The 16898-nt window shown below is 39.9% G+C and overlaps 1 protein-coding gene, 1 long non-coding RNA gene and 1 other non-coding gene across 13 annotated transcripts in view; 1 reads left to right on the top strand and 2 right to left on the bottom strand.

The window, feature by feature from the left end:
- ANKHD1 (ankyrin repeat and KH domain containing 1) overlaps window positions 1-8670 on the bottom strand; it is a 112585-nt gene extending 103915 nt beyond the window's left edge. For all 11 annotated transcript variants that reach the window (XM_070793692.1, XM_070793693.1, XM_070793697.1 and 8 more), the window contains exon 1: window positions 8232-8670. In XM_070793692.1, the coding sequence (XP_070649793.1) occupies window positions 8232-8522 (291 nt within the window). In that variant the 5' untranslated portion in view covers window positions 8523-8670. The remainder of the gene's footprint in view (window positions 1-8231) is intronic.
- Window positions 8671-8791: 121 nt separating this feature from the next.
- LOC139184179 (uncharacterized) overlaps window positions 8792-16898 on the top strand; it is a 37260-nt gene continuing 29153 nt past the window's right edge. The window contains exon 1 of the long non-coding RNA XR_011567713.1: window positions 8792-9371. This is a non-coding gene — a long non-coding RNA (uncharacterized lncRNA). The remainder of the gene's footprint in view (window positions 9372-16898) is intronic.
- Window positions 11736-11808, bottom strand: TRNAE-CUC (transfer RNA glutamic acid (anticodon CUC)). The gene has a single exon. It is a non-coding gene; the product is annotated as a tRNA-Glu (tRNA).

Genomic DNA, 16898 nt, shown 5'->3' with positions numbered 1-16898 from the left:
AGGAAGTTACTTGTGATTAAGGGGCTGGAGAAGGGAGGACAGGGCGTTACTGCTTAATGGGTACAGAGTTTCAGTTTTGGAAGATGAAAAGGTTTTGGAGATGGCTAGTGGTAATGGTTGCACAACAATGTGAATGTACTTATAACCACTTTAAAATGGTAAATTTTTTATTTTTCTGGTAGTCAGGTGGTTAAGACTTCTTGCTTCCACCACACGGGATGTGAGTTCCATCCCTGGTCTGGGAACTAAGATCCCACATGCTCAGGGTGACAAAAAAAACAGGTAAATTTTCTGTTGCACATATTTTAACACAATTTTTTTTAGCCCTTTTCCTTCTTTGTTAAGTGTGTAAAAAAGAGTCCTCATTTTACAAACTCAAATCAGACAAGTATATGAGGGTATATAATTGGCATATTTATAAGCTGGATCCAACAAAAAACTCACTGCACACACAATCCAAAATACATTTGTCTGTATATTTACACAGTAACTCCTACAAAGTAAATACAAAGTTACTTCTCATCACTTTAGTTTAGTACATATGTGATACATGTACTGAAACATATACAAACATATTTAAAACAAAGGAAGTTTTTTTCAACCAGAACATCAAAGGCAACTTTTTTCAACTCATTATTTTCTGCAAATATACAGCAAGGTTAATTTTAATGGTTCTGTTCAGCTTTAGTAAGTTATGTGTATGCTCCTGAAATATAGCCAAAGTTTTAGATTTTAATTTCCAAGGTAACAGTACTTGTGACTTTGTTGTTTAGTCACTAAGTCGGGCTCGACTCTTTTGCCACCCCAGGGACTGACTGTACACAGCTCACTGGGCTCCTCTCTCCATGGATTTCCCAGGCAAGAATACTAGAGTGGGTTGCCATTTCCCACTTCCTTCTCCACAATTGGGGGAAAAAAAGAAGGTTAAAATGGTGAATTTTGTTATGTTTTACCACAATTTAAAAAACTGTTCTCAACCTAACTGTCCTCATCACATAGCATCATAACAATTTAATAAACTGTTCTGTTCAGCTCTTTGGTTCCTGGGGCTAATCCCTGGGAGTTTACTTGCTTTTTTTAAAAACTGCAAACTAATGCAGGTGAATCAAAACATTAGGATACAGTGGGATATCTACATAAAAACAAACCAAAAAACCCATTTTTACTAACAAAAGCAGCATCCATTCAGCGGAAAACTTTGTGAGAACAGGAGGATATACAGTGGAGGAAGAGCATAATGTACTCTTGATAAACTGTTGCTAAATTTCAGCTTATCAAGTAAAAAAGCTTTATATACAACTTTGCTTTACTCCTGGTTTAGGTAAAGTTGACCAGAAAAAAAGGTAAACCTGTCAACCATCATAAGGCAAATGATCTTCATTCACAAGAACTGTACACTGTAAGTAACTATAAGACAGCACACAGATTTTAATTTTTATAAATTAAAACCAATGTTTCCTATTAGTGGCAAAGGTGCAAAGTTGGGTATCTGCCTTTCTATATTGGTACTTTTAATATTTAATTCTCTTAAAATGAATAATGAGAAGGCCTGAACTTTTCAAGTTTAAGCACAATGACAAAATTACCTTAAAGTTGTGTTACTCTGATCCCCAATGGTACATCTTTGACTGCCTTCTTAAAATAAATTGATTCACATGGCAGTCATCAATTTCATTATATAATATAAAAGCTTTTCAACAAGGTCAACTACAGATTATATGCTAGTTTGAGACATATGTTTCTTAAGTAAGTGTTAGTTGTTCAGTGGTGTCAGACTCTTTGTGACCTCATGGACTGTAGCCCACCAGGCTCCTCTGTCCATGGAATTCTCCAAGCAGAATACTAGACTGGGCTGCCATTTACTTCTCCAAGGGATCTTCCCAAAAGGGGCAAAACCTGGGTTTCAGGCATTGCAGGCAGATTGTTTATCATCTGAGCCACCAGGGAAGCTCATAGGCATTTCTTAAGCAATTAATTATTAATAAATTCATGCGTCAGAAAAGAAATAGTCAGCAGGACAATACAGCAGTTAAGTACAATAGGAGTCACGTGACCTATTTTCTACTATAAATTAGCTGTGTGATCCTGAGCAAGTTATTCAGATCAATGGTTCCCAGACTTTTGAGGCTTTACCCAGAGTCCTAACATGAACTTTCCAATTTGATATTTTGTCAAACACAGATATTTTAAAAATTAATTTTCATAACAGTACAAAGGGCATTAACTCAAAATAGAAAAAAAGTGGGAAAAGATTGCTTATGAGAATTTCACTACATTGTCCTTACTTTTCTGACTTCATTATGGACTTATAAAACTTCAATATAGATTAAGCAAGTAATTATTGGAGGCAGAGCATTGGTAACCAAAAACTCTGCCTACTTCTTAATGTGAAATAGCATGAGTTCTGGATTCAAATCCTAGCTTTATTGATTTCTAGCTGTATAAATAACACTAACCATATTTTATTGCTTTCTGGATTGATCATTTCTCTGAACCTACATTTATTCATCTATCAAAGTGTAGATAATACCCACCTCAAACGGATGTTGAGTGATTAAATAAAATAACCGAAGTATATACCATGGTGTGTGTGTTAGTCGCTCAAGTCGTGTCTGATTCTTTGGGACCCCATGGACTGTAGCCCACCAGGTTCCTCTGTCCATTGAATTCCCCAGGAAAGAATACTGGAGTGAGTTGCATTCCCTTCTCCAGGGTATCTTCCTGACTCAGGAATCGAACCTGGGGTCTCCCGAATTACGGGCAGATTCTTTACCGTCTGAGCCACCTGGGAAGCCCTTATATATATGGTATTGGACTATAATAAGCATTCAGTAAACGGTAGCAGTTACCTAAAAATGAGATGAGACAGGACTATCACCAAGATTCTGTGACTATATAGACAAGCAACAGGAGAGGAAAATTGTAAATAATAATGTCCAAGAAGATATATTGGAAGAGTTCATTTATAATGCACTGAAAAAAAGATAAAGAATTTATTAAAACTTTGGTTCTGTAGGAAGGTAAATTTCCAACTCAAGACTAATACTAAAATTTTATTTATCTTATCTCATTGAATCAGAAGACCAGAGTTGATTTTCAGAGGTCATCATTCTACCACCAGATAGGCTCAGAAAAGAATGTGCCTAAACTCATCTCCAAAGCTTCATTCTTAACATGTTTTATCACTTTGATTAGATAAAAAGTCTAAATTCTTATCAAATTCACCATTTAAAAATCTCACATGAATAGTATGTTATCTTTTGTATAATAATGGGGAAAATAAAACTATACATTTGTATTTCCATAATGATATTCTGATAGGACATCAAGACATTAAAAGTATAAAGGGCAGGTCAAGACCTTTTTACTGTGTTTGCATTAGTCTTATGAACTATGCAAATATAAATCACCTATCAAAATGTACTAAATAATAACCAAAAGAAAATCTCTACATACTTCAAGTTTCACAACAAGGTTTTCCTCTACCCATACCTAGTCAACTCTGTTTTGACCTGCCATTCATACAACTATACTCATCAATGAATGATTTTATGTAAAGTCCAAAGGCTTTATAGAATGAAACTTGTGCAAGGTTGGTACTCATGTAATATAAAAAATTTGTTATTGTCATAATACGTCATTTTTCCTTCAACTGACATTCTCATCTCTCCAAAATCTGCTCACTAGAATACAAAGGTATATTTCCTATTTTATCACTGTGTGTGTGTGTGTGTGTGTGTGAGCTCAATCGTGTCCGACTTTTTGCGACCCCGTGGACTGTAGCCCACCAGGCTCCTCTGTCCATTTGATTTTCCAAGCAAGAATACAGGAGTGGGTTGCCATTTCCTGTTCCAGGGGATCTTCCCAACCCAGGGATTGAACCTGAATCTCTTGCACGTCCTGCATTTGTAGGTGTGTTCTTTACCACTGTGTCACCTGGAAAACCCTGTTTTATCACTACTGCTGATAATTTATGGAATAAGGCCTTTCTACCTTTAACAAAGTCCCCATAAAAGTTTTTTAGAAATTCATTTTCATGGGCAATAAATGAATTTTTCAAAAACAACATAGCATTTTAAAGTTTCCTAAAATTATAAATTTATCATGGAAAATTTATAACATTAAACCTGTCAGTACCCACCCTCTTTCAATTTCTCTCTTGTTCAGTTATGAACATAAGCCCTGAGATGTTATTAAAAGCAGTGACTCACCTTGTTTACCTGAACTTTGAATATAGAGTACTGATGACAAAATTGCCATCCCAGATAAGAGTGGGCCTCTAGACCAGTGGTTCTCAGGGGTGATTTTGTCCCCAAAGACATTTGGCTTTGTCTAAGGTCATTTTGGGGCTTCCCTGGTGGCTCAGTAGTAAAGAAAGAATCCACCTGCCAAGCAGGATTCGATCCCTGGATGGGGAAGATCCCTTGGAGAAGGAAATGGCAACCCACTCAAGTGTTCTTGCTTGGAAAATCCGATGGACAGAGAAGTCTGGCAGGCTACAGTCCATGGAGTTGCAAAAAGACATGAACACAACTTAGTGACTAAACAACAACAAGGACATTTTTAGCTGTCACAATTAATTAGGTGTGTTCTACCAGCATCTAGTAGGAAAAGGACAGGGATGCTGCTAAAAAGTCAGGAGCGCCCCTCACAACAAAGAATTAATATAGCTCCAAATTTCGATACGTTTCAGTTGAGAAACTTTGCTCCATACAGTAGACTGTAAATAACCCTAAAGGAAATGATCCATCTCCTATTAGAGAAAATCAGAAGGAACCTCTGTATGGCTTGTGCGTTTGACTCTTAACATAATTTTCAGGGAAAAAAAAAATCCCTACAAAGCTTTTGCTATAATTTGCTATAAAATGTTAAACCCAATTTCCTTTTGCTTTTACCTAATTGTAAATATAGCATCTGCCTCAGATTAAAAAGCCTCAACAATGCTTTCTAATTGCAATGATTTCTAATTTATAATCTTTTAAGTGTGTATAGGAACAGGTAAACATATATGCATTGGCTTATATAGGCCTAGAAATTTTACTCAAAGGAAGACTGTAATACTCATTACCTCTAAGTGGGATCTGAAAGGTCAGTAGGGGTGAGGAGAACTTTTTACTTTTCATATTATATCTACTATCTACACTGTTGAACTTTTAACCATAAGATTATATTACTTTATTATTTTTTTAATTTTAAAAGGAAGATGTCACACACGTATACATACAGTATATGCATACATTCTTAACACAGAAAAATTAAAGGTCATAAACTTCACCAAAACCCTCTCTTTAGAACTTTATTTTCCTTTTACCTTACTTTAAAAAAAAAAAAATTACAAATCTAAAATTCTCTCTTTAGAACTTTATTTTCCTTTTACCTTACTTTAAAAAAAAAAAATTACAAATCTAAAATTAACATTTAAAAATTATTTTTTAAATAATTTTCAACCTGATTTCTATTCTGAAAAATGGGTACATTTCAAAGGAATCCAGGGCAAGTTCTGACTCCTCTGTTCAAGGCCCTTGACAGCTAATGAACATGCTCAACATGTCTGAAGAAATACAAAACAGGTATCCACCCCAATGTTTAAAGCAACAAGAATCAATTCTAATATAAGAAATTTACAAAAAGATCCAAGCTTCTTCTTCAAACTAAAAGGTCTTTTGACTCAGCCAGCAAGAGAAAGTACCTTGTTTTTTTTTTTTTTTTCCTCAGATGTAGGCTCTAACAATGAATAGAAAAGAAATCCTTAAAGTATTTATATCTTTGTATACCAAATATCTACTCCCTACTCAAAATCCTTCAGCTAATTCTAGAGCAAATGCTCTAAGCCTCCATATTTCTTATTCATTTCTCACCTACTCCTGCCCCACTTGGGGAACAAGACAAACTTCACTCACATACTCTTCTGAATGTCTACATTCTAAATATTTGGTTCTAAAACATCTAGAGGTATAACGAAAATTAAAATTCTACTATTATTCATCAAATGCCAGTTGGGTAAGTATTTTTTGAAGAATATTACTTATGATCTTTTTACACTAAATGAAACTCAAAGGTAATAATAAGGGAGAAGACTATGATCTTGTCAGAGAGAAATGAGAAAATCCAAGAAATCTGCTTGAGAAAAAAAGGTCATTTCACTCACAAAGGCACAGACTATACCCTACCACACATTCAACATACACTAGATATTCCAGGAATTTCTTTTTTATATGATATGGATGAATAGGACATAAAAACAAAATTTCCTTTCTCCTCAGGTTAAGAAAGAATCTATATGCATATTGAGCATTATCTTAGACTAGGCTCAAGTTTGTGGGTACTCTAGAAATCTCTATCCAAAAGTGATGTCTACCTATATACACTTAATATCTAAATCTTTTAAGCATAGAAAATTTAGGAGAAGAAGAAGTTCTTCTACCATTAGCCTAACTGGCTGAAGGAATCGTGAATAATTTCTATGATAACACCAAAGAAAATCACACAAAAGGTGTGAATTCTGCTCACAGCTTTTAACAGCCTAGTGTGAAGACTCCAAATGAAATAAGCTGTGTGTATGAACAAACCTTGCAAAATTGGTTACTTCAAAAGCTCATTTCTCCAGATATAACACAGAAGCCCATAGAGTTAGAGATTCATAACTATGGAGGCTCACTAGCACTCTACCTCTGACGAAATTTAAGACTACTACTGAAGTAAAAACAAATGTGTGATCTCTCACTTCATCAATGACAACTGTGCAAAAATGGTTCAGAAAATCAAGAACATCATCCTTCTATCACATTCAGACCAAAGCAAACTTTTTCAGTCTAACAAGTTTCAAAGAAAAACAGACTCTAATCTTTACTTCCTAGGTAAAAAGTAACTATATTCTAGGTTCATCTCTCATCAATTTTCATTCAAAGTCTAAATGAAAGCCTTCCACAAGCTCAGGAGTGGAAGTGCCCCAGAGACACTCTCCATAACTGCCTACTCAAAATCCTGTACCACCTTGGCTTAGAAGTTATTTCTCTTTTGGTGAAAATAAAAGACAGAGACATTCAAGGAACTGTCTCCTTTACAACCCACAAAGTTTATTCCAAGCAAAATACTGGGGTTAGAAAACACTAAAAGAATTCCTGTTCAGATCAAGAATGGTAAGACTGCACTAATTGTATTCTACAACCCATAAATACAGTTTCTCCTTATTCCTCTCAATACAACAGCCAGAACAGCTGTACATACACAGAAGCCCCTGTACTTTAAGACCAAGATCAGAGGTTAAAATAATTGGTCATAGGGGATGAACCAGGCACCTTAGAATCAAAATAGAATACTCTGAGCTCTTAGAACAACAGTCACCACAGGACAGAACTATAACAAAGCCATAGTCAGGGGGAGAAAGTACAAACGTAAAATATCTCCTTTAGCCCTAGAGCCCGAAAGTTGATGCCTCCCATTCCAGGTTGCCTAGACCTAAAAATGTCCAGTATGCGCCTAAGAGCTGAAAGGAATGAAGGTCCTGATAACAAATTTCCCTCACTGCAAAAGGTTTCCAAAGAGGATCTCATCTTCTCCAAGCCTAAAAATCTCCAGAGTTCAGCTATCCAGCTGTTGCGAAGCCCAAACGAGAACTGGAACCTTCTCTTCCTGTCTAACTTCACACAGTCCCAGGTGCAAGGACCCACGTGACTTTTCAGCGCAAAAGCAGAGAGCTCCTTAGTACTCACCTGTCTCAGACCAAACTGGAATTAAGAACCCTCCTTTAGCACACAAGTAAGGCATAAGGCAAATAATGCCCAATCCTTCAACTCAGAGAAGAGACACAGTACAGTGGCAACGTTCTTTACGCAAGCCAGCCCTCTCTGTCTGTCTCTCACCCTCACCCTCTCTCTGTCCCGCTCTCTCAGTACCAAGGGCAGGGACTCTGGCAAGACCCCGCCCCCACCCTCGTCTCCAAAGCGGGGTGGGCGGGAGGTGCCCGAGGAGTCCCGCTTCCCGCGCGAAGCTCAGAGACCAAAGGACTCCCTATTGTGGGTGTATGGATGGTGACGGGAACCGGTCCGACTCGAGCCGAAGAGTAAGCCGAGGGCGCACTAGGCCCGCACCGCCGCCACTGCAGCCCGGGAGCCGATCGCTGACAGTGAACGACTCCATCTGGGCAGCGGGAGGGTGGCCCGAGCCCTGCGCCGGCCCAGAGAGAATTCGTGTCTCAAGCTGTGTAGAAAGCAGGGGTCCTAGAGCCGTACCTCGGACACCTCGTCCTCGTCGCTACCAGAGGCACCACCTCCACCCCCGGTCCTCAGGACAGCAGCCGCCAACTTGAAATCCAGCGCCGCGTCCCCTCCGCCTGCACCGCTGCTGCCTCCACCGACTCCCGGAGCCGGCCCGGCCTCCCCGAAGAGTCTCACAGTGCGGATTCCCAGCCCGACCCCTCCCGGCGGAGGCGGCTCCGAGGCCCCGGCTGGGGCGGATCGCGGAGCCACCGAGTCCAAGTCCTCCTCAAAGGAGGTGCCGCCGCCTCCGCCGTCGGTCAGCATGGTTCGCACGCGGAGCCGGAGACGCTGCCGAGTCACTCGCGGCCGCGGCCACCGCCGCCGCCGATCCCGGGAACGAGAGAAGCAGCAGGAGGAAGAAGCGTCTCCTTCCCCCCGTCCCAGCAGCGCCACTAACTTCTCACTGCCTAACCTGCTGCCTCCCGCCCCGCACACTCGCCACTGGCTGCAGCTCCCCAGCGGCTGCAGATCATTGGTCAAAGTGACCCGTCGCTCAGGCTCTTCGTCACGCGCTGTTCGCTGGCTCGAGGCCCTCAAGCTGCGTTGACCAGCGCAGGCCTAGGCGGTTGCGAACACCCGCCTCCTATTCCCCACGCGCCGACTTCCGGTCTTTTTCTATGTCTATTGGCCAGTCTCTCTGACTATCGCCTCACGACCTTAAAGTGGATTAGTTGGCCTTGTGGTCAGTCACAGTGACCCCAGACAATGGGAAACTTCATTGGCGACATAAAGTGTCGGTCACTTTGTCACAGGACGTCGCGTGGTACAATTGGTCAGTAAGGATACCATTCATCCCGCCCCCATCTGAGGTGACGGGAAAGGGTTGGGGAATTTCCACTCTTGATTAAAATGACGGCTGCAGTGACGACCTGCAAGAATTGGTGAGATTTGGAGTGAATTCACCCAGGGCTTAGTAAGGCTCTTACGTCAAGTGTGCAAGAGGCAAGGAGGTAACGCAGCTCCCACCTGTCGCTCTCCGCCAGGCGCGGAGAGTTCCTGCACGGGGATTGGAGGGAAGAAGCTATCAGTCTCAGCTAGGCTCCACCTTCCTGCCAATCCCTGGTTGGAGAAGCGGTGCGTCAGTCACTAGAGAGGTCGCCTCCTCTGGGACAGGTGAGGCTGTGTAAACTCAGCTTCAGTCTCTGGGTGGGAGTGGGGGATTAGGACAGGCAAGTGAGCGGGGACGTTCCGGCTGCGTGCCACCAGCCTTTCCGAGCGGAGCCTAGACCGCCGAGCTGAGGGAACCAAAGAGGCTGCTGAGGATGACCGCCGGGAGGCGATTCGGCCAGCCTGCCTGCCTGGACGTGGCTGGGCGCGGCTGTTCTACAACCTGCGGGCGGGGTCGCCCCGCGGGGCTACGTTCTCTTGCCTGTTGAAGGCGGCGGGCCTCAGGGCTGGACAGCGCCATGCCTCAGTACTGGGAACTGTCCCACGAAGGAGGGTGGGAAGGCCGCGACAGCGTGCGGAATCACACCGCGGGGCAGAACGCAATGGTTCAGGGTGCGTGCTCTGGCGCAGTTTCGAGTTTTAGTGCCGCCACTTACTTGCTGTTGTGACCTCCCGGCGTTAGTTGTTTAATCTCTGTGACTTTCAGTTCGTCCGTATGCAAAATGCGGATAATATTAGTACCTCCCTGATTGACTTGTTGTTTTGAATAAATTGGTAACAACTTCAGGTTCTTAGCAAAGTGCCAAACTTATAGCAAAGACTCATTTTTTTAGTCACTTTTCCGGAGTCCTCCACCTACCCCTGGCAGCCAAACTAATTTTTGTCAGGTCTCTGATGCGAAACAAGGCTAGCTAAGGGGGTCTTCTACCCTTAGCTTTAAGGAGCGTTCTCTTTACCTCTATTATCTTTCTCTATCGCCTTTGTCAGTGAGGGCTTTAAAAGTTTGAATGGCGAATATTCTTTGACCCAGAGAATGTCCATATGAGTTTAACCATGAGAGACTGGCTAAAAACAAAAACTTTGGTATTGGCTACTCTCTTGCAGCTTTAACAAAGGGCTTTGTATATCTTGATTGTGTAATTTTTAAAATTTCACCTCCCTTGAACTGGAATCTAAAAATTCTACCAAAAAATTATTTTGAAAATGACTTTTAAAATAAATTCTGCCAAACATTTATTTAAAGAGCTTTTTGAAGATGGTGAACATTTGGTAAATGCTTGCTTTGGCATTTCACATGCCTAAAAGAGACTATTTTCCATGAACAGAACATTTTAGGTAAATATTCCTTCTAGATAGTACATCATAGAAAGTGGGGGAAAAGTACCTTTTCTTGAAAACTGTTTTGATGTAAAATGCCATGTACACTGGCTTTAGTTAGAATTTATGGAGCTTAATTACATTATATCTTCAGTAGGCATGTGTGACTAGGTCACAACTCAAATTAATAGCACCAACAAAAGAAACCCAGCACTGCCCAACCCACATCAAAGCTGGATTATCCAGAATTGGTATGGCTACATCCTTAGGCAAAAACAGGTATTGACTGGTGCAACACTACAAAGGAACTGTTTGTCATTCTTACCACTAATACAAATATAATTTCTGATAAAGCTCCCTGAACAAACTCTTTAAATTCATTTAAACAAATGTAATGAATCTCAAGGACTGACAGAAAGAAAATCTGGATATATACATTTCCCCCAGTATATTTAAAAAAGAAAAATACACTCTCTACTTAGTTCCTAACAACTTATCCTGAGTATAACTGAGAAAATATGATTGAGCAATGACCTTTGTTTCACCAAGAACTGTACCAGAGACACTTGTCAGTAGTTTGACAGTCAGTATTCGAGTTAGGACCTCTCAGTCTCCTAGATTTTGGTGACTGCTATAAAGAGTCTACATTAAATATAATTTAATATTTCCATATATGCAAAATTCTTGTGGTTTTACAAATGTGAAAACTAATTGAAAAATCATCATATCAAGTAACACATTTGATAAATAAATAAAGTCATTCTCAGGACTTCCCTGATGGTCCAGTGGTTAAGACTTTGCTTTCCAATGTAGGGGGTACAGGTTTGATCCTTAGGAGGACTAAGATCCCACAGCCTGTGCTGTGCAGCAAAAAAAAAAAAGTCTTATTCAGGGTAAAATATCAGTAAGTATTAATGTGATTTAATGGGTAACCTTGGTTTTGATATATATTAAGATGGTATTTACTACTGGGAAAAAAAAGATACACTGATATTTCAAATTCTGAATAAGTAGTGGAGTACAATATCCCTCTTAAAAGTATATTTGTTGGAAATTAACATTAGAATAAAATATTTCCCACAGAAAACCAGTGGGAATATTTATTAAGGTGTAGTTGTAATGTGTTGCAAAGCACTGTCTTCCTTTTGATCATCTTTCAGACAGAGAAGCAAAAGGGAAGACTGTATAGCCCAAGGGTTTTTTTTTTTTTTTTAAACTGCATCTTTTGTTTATTTATTTATTTGCTACACCACACAGCTTGTGGGATCTTAGTTCCCCAGCCAGGGAATGAACCTGGGCCCTCAGCAGTGAGAGTGCAGAGTCCTAACCACTGGACCACCAGGGAATTCCCCCAAGGGTTTTTTAAATTATGAGGTAATAAAAGAATTTATTCCTCATAAGAAATATGAGATTGACAACTGAATTGTAGATACAGGGCCTTTAGACACATGTAGTACTTTACCATGCAACTTGCAGTTTCTCAGGACATTTAATTTCTGCATATCAGTTCATCTCAGTTCAGTTCACCCATGTAAGGAGAGAAGGCTAAGTAAACCAACCAATTTGTTCCTGTTGGGTGTTATGTCATTTAACCTTTATAATAACCCTATCAAGATTTCACCCATTTTACAGATAAGAAAATTGAAACTCCAAAAAGGTTAAATAGCTTACCCAAACATATAAAGCCAGTATATTAAAAGGCTAAGATTTGAATGGGATTTCCCTGGTGGTCCAGTAGTTGGGACTATGCACTTCCACTGCAGGGGGTGGGAGTTCAATCTCTGGTTGGGGAACTGGGATCCCATATATGGCCCTGCTGCTGCTGCTAAGTCTCTTCAGTTGTGTCCAACTCTGTGCGACCCCATAGACAGAAGCCCACCAGGCTCCCCCATCCCTGGGATTCTCCAGGCAAGAACACTGGAGTGGGTTGCCATTTGCTTCTCCAATGCAGGAAAGTGAAAAGGGAAAGGGAAATCGCTCAGTCGTGTCCGACTCTTAGCAACCCCATGGACTGCAGCCTACCAGGCTCCGCCATCCATGGGATTTTCCAGGCAAGAGTACTGGAGTGGGGTGCCATTGCCTTCTCCGATATATGGCCCACCAAGGCCAAAAAATGAAAAAGGCTAGGATTTGAATTTATTTCTGCCTGCTCCTAAAACCCATGTTCTTCCCACTATATCACATTGATTCCATGGTACACTCAATGGCAGAAGAACTTCATCAATCAGGTAAACTGATATAATACTTCAACAATTAGCATGCTGCTGCTGCTGCTAAGTTGCTTCAGTATTTGATCTCTTTTTCGTAACAGTTGGAGACATTTAATTTAAAACTGTCTTCTGGTTTCTCCAACTATGTTAGTTTATTAGACCATGTAATTTCACATTAAAAAATCTGAGTAATATATTCACATAGTTCACATTTCAAAAAGAATTTTAAAAATGCAATGAAAGATGTCCTTTTACTTTATCCACTAAACACCCAGAACCCCTCTTGTAAGTAAACCATGTTATTAGATTTTTAAGTCTCCTTCTAGAAGTGTTTATACCTATATAAGCAATTATGTACATGTCTATTTTTTCCCTTTTTAACATAAATGGCAGCTTACAATCCACACTTCTGTATCTTGTTTTGTTCACCTAATATATTCCAGAGATATTCCATTATATATACTGGAATATATATATATATTCCAGTATATATAATGATCTCTGAAATTCTTGTTTACTGCTTCACAGTATTCTGTTAACCAGGGATACAATAATTTAGTGTTTATCCAGTTCTATATAGTGTTGAACATTTAGATTGTTTCCTTTTTTAATATAACTTTATTTATTTTTGGCTGTGCTACTCCGGCTTTTCTGTAGCTGCGGCAAACAGGGGCTACTTTCTAGTTGCACAGGCTAGTGCACAAGCTTCTCATTGTGGTGGCTTCTCTTGTTGCAGAGCATAGGCTCTAGGACCTTTGGACTTCAGTAGTTTCAGCAGTGGGCTCAGAAGTTGTGACTCATGGTCTTAGTTGTTCCTCAGCATGTGCAGTCTTTCCAAATCAGGGGTTGAACCGTGTCTCCTGCATTAGCAGGCAGATTCTTTACCACTGAGCCTTGGGAAGCCCCACACCCCTTTTTTTTTAACCAAACAATGCTGCTGCTGCTGCTAAGTCGCTTCAGTCGTGTCCGACTCTGTACGACCCCACAGACGGCAGCCCACCAGGCTCCCCCATCCCTGGGATTCTCCAGGCAAGAACACTGGAGTGGGTTGCCATTTCCTTCTCCAATGCATGAAAGTGAAAAGTGAAAGTGAAGTCGCTCAGTCGTGTCCGACTCTTAGCGACCCCATGGACTGCAGCCTACCAGGCTCCCCCGTCCCTGGGATTTTCCAGGCAAGAGTACTGGAGTGGGGTGCCATTGCCTTCTCCGAAAACAATGCTACTGATGCCTAACTTTCTAACCTACTGTCCATCCTCCAGGAAGTTCTGGGCACAACTTTGTTCAATTGAAAAACCATACAATTGCAACTAAATCGAAAGCTACCACTTATTTACGCCATAACTGAATATACCTGCAAGATGTATGAATCAAGCATATTTTAAAAAATAATGAGCTATGCCTGCAGCTGGACTACCCACCACACCGCCTAAGAAAATTATACCAAATTATTCAGAAAATTTACTGAGCCTACCCCAAAATGGGAAAAGTATATGTATGTATACACTTAAATACACTTGTGTGTGTGTGTGTGTGTGTGTGTGTGTGTATTTCAAACTTGTAAAACTATCAAGTATATAAATACCTCTTGTGGTAGAATCACTGAAGTTCTCAATGATGGAGAGAGGAGAAAACAGTTAATATCCATTTTCTTTCTTGGGATTCTGTCATGATTCCATAATCCTTAAATTGCTGGATAAAGGACAACATGTCAAGGAAAATATGCAGTAGGGTTGAGTGAAAGTAGGATTTGATGGGAGGGTCTCTAAACTGGGAATCAGAAATACCAAGTCTACTTCAAGTGACTAGTATACTTCTGTGTGTGATGCTATGCACCTTGACCAAGAAATTTTGTGTGTCCAGTTGACCTTTTGAGGTACACTTTATTTTTTATAGTTAATTTTTGTTCTCTTTTTTCTTAAATACTTTTTTAAAAAATATTTATTTTTAGCTGTACTGGGTCTTTGTTGTTTCATGGGCTTCTCTCTAGTTGTGATTGGCAGGGGCTACTCTCTAGTTGCAGTGCATCAGCTTCTCATTGTGATAGCTTCTCTTGTTGCAGAACATGAGCTTTAAGGTTGTAGGCTTCGGTAATTGTGGCATGTGGACCCAAGAGTTTTGGTTCCTGGGCCATAGGGCACTGACTCAATAGTTGTGGGCTATAGGCTTACTTACAGCATGTGGGATTTTCCCAGACCAGGGATGGAACTGTGTCTCCTGCATTGGCAGGCAGATTCTTTACTACTAAGATACTCGGGAAGCCCCTTGAGGTACATTTTAAAGGTACATAACTTAAGAGACATTCCATATTACAAAGCATAGTCATCACTTCCAATCAAATATCATACATGTATGGAAAAAGTATGATATGTTACATGTAAAACCAAGCTGTTAATAGTAATTATCTTTGGATAATGGAATTATATGGAGATTTAAATTTTTTTCTTTTTTGAATATTTATATTTTCTAGACTTTTCTTTTTTCCACAGTGAAGATATATTTTTTGTGTAATAAAAATTCAAATAAAATATTTCAAATTACTTTTGCAATTTTTCACATATTCATTCAACTCACATTTATTTAATTCCTGTTATACATGGTACTTTGCCAAATCTTTAGAGAAAACATAAAAGAAGCAGATGATTTAAAGTACCTCTTTTCAGTTACACTGATGAATATACATATTAACTAAGATTAGGTAGTAAAATGCAAGTGGGAATAATAGAGAATAGTATTAAACAACAGAAAAGCAAATTTGACTCCTGGATAAAGCACAAGCTGGAATCAAGATTGCCAGGAGAATTATCAATAACCTCAGATATGCAGATGACACCACCCCTATGGCAGGAAGCAAAGAAGAACTAAAGAGCCTTCTGATGAAAGTGAAAGAGAAGGATGAAAAAGCTGGCTTAAAACTCAGCATTCAGAAAACTAAGATAATGGCATCCGATCTCATCACTTCATGGCAAATAGATGGGGAAACAATGGAAACAGTGAGAGACTTTATTTTGGGGAGCTCCAAAATCACTGCAGATGGTGACTGCAGCCATGAAATTAAAAGATGCTTGCTCCTTGGAAGAAAAGCTATGACCAACCTAGACAGCATATTAAAAAACAGAGACATTACTTTGCCGACAAAGGCCCATCTAGTCAAAGCTGTGGTTTTTCCAGTAGTCATGTATGGATGTGAGAGTTGGACTATAAAGAAAGCTGAGCACCAAAGAATTGATGCTTTTGAACTGTAGTGTTGGAGAAGATTCTTGAGAGTCCCTTGGACTGCAAGGAGATCTAACCAGTCAATCTTAAAAGAAATCAACCCTGAATATTCATTGGAAGGACTGATGCTAAAGCTGAAACTCCAATACTCTGGCCATCTGATGTAAAGAACTGACCCCTTGGAATAGACCCTGATGCTGGGAAAGATTGAAGGCAGGAGGAGAAGGGGACGACAGGATGAGATGGTTGGATGGCATCACTGACTCAATGGACATGAGTTTGAGCAAGCACTGAGAGATGGTGATATACAGGGAAGCCTGGTGTGCTACAGTCCCTGGGGTCACAAAGAGTTGGATACGACTGAGCAACTGAACTGAACTGAATAAACTATTTTGCAGTATTGAGTAGATAGAAAGTAAAAGAGAAATCAAAATACATTAAGTTTAGGCAAAAGCTTTGATTATTATCATTTTGAACTTGGAACTAACTAAGGAAAATAAAAGTAAAGCCTTCCAAATGGAAAGGAATGGCTAAAAGACTAATTTGGTCAGTGCAGGGAAATCAGAAAGAGGATTAAAGAGAAATTAGGTTAAAGAAATGTTGAATACTGGACTAAGGGCTTTAAATTTTACTTCATAGTTATTGAAAAGAAAAAGTTACCAAGATAAAAATTGTCACAGGGAGATTACATCTTTTTGTTTTGTTTTGTTTGGGCTGCATTGTATGGTTGGGATATGTAACAAGGAGGTACTGGAGTCTAGGAAACAAGCAGTCTTGCTGTTGTGTTTAGTCCCAGTGTGAGGTAATGAAAGCCTGAATCGGGGGAGTGGCTTTCAGAATGGAGAGAATGGAACTGTCAACAAGCATAAAAATCAGCATGACTTGGTGCCTGATGAAATGTGGGGAACAATAGAGTTAGGAACAAGTTACTTCAGAGAAATAAGTACAAACTTTCTGAAGAGAAATGTGGCACTGTGGATCAAGATCCTTTCTTTAAATTTTTATTTCCTCC

The sequence above is a fragment of the Bos indicus genome, chromosome 7 (assembly GCF_029378745.1).
Source record: "Bos indicus isolate NIAB-ARS_2022 breed Sahiwal x Tharparkar chromosome 7, NIAB-ARS_B.indTharparkar_mat_pri_1.0, whole genome shotgun sequence".
In the NCBI taxonomy this organism is placed as follows: Eukaryota; Metazoa; Chordata; class Mammalia; order Artiodactyla; family Bovidae; genus Bos; species Bos indicus.
This window is presented reverse-complemented; position numbering and strand designations above follow the sequence as displayed.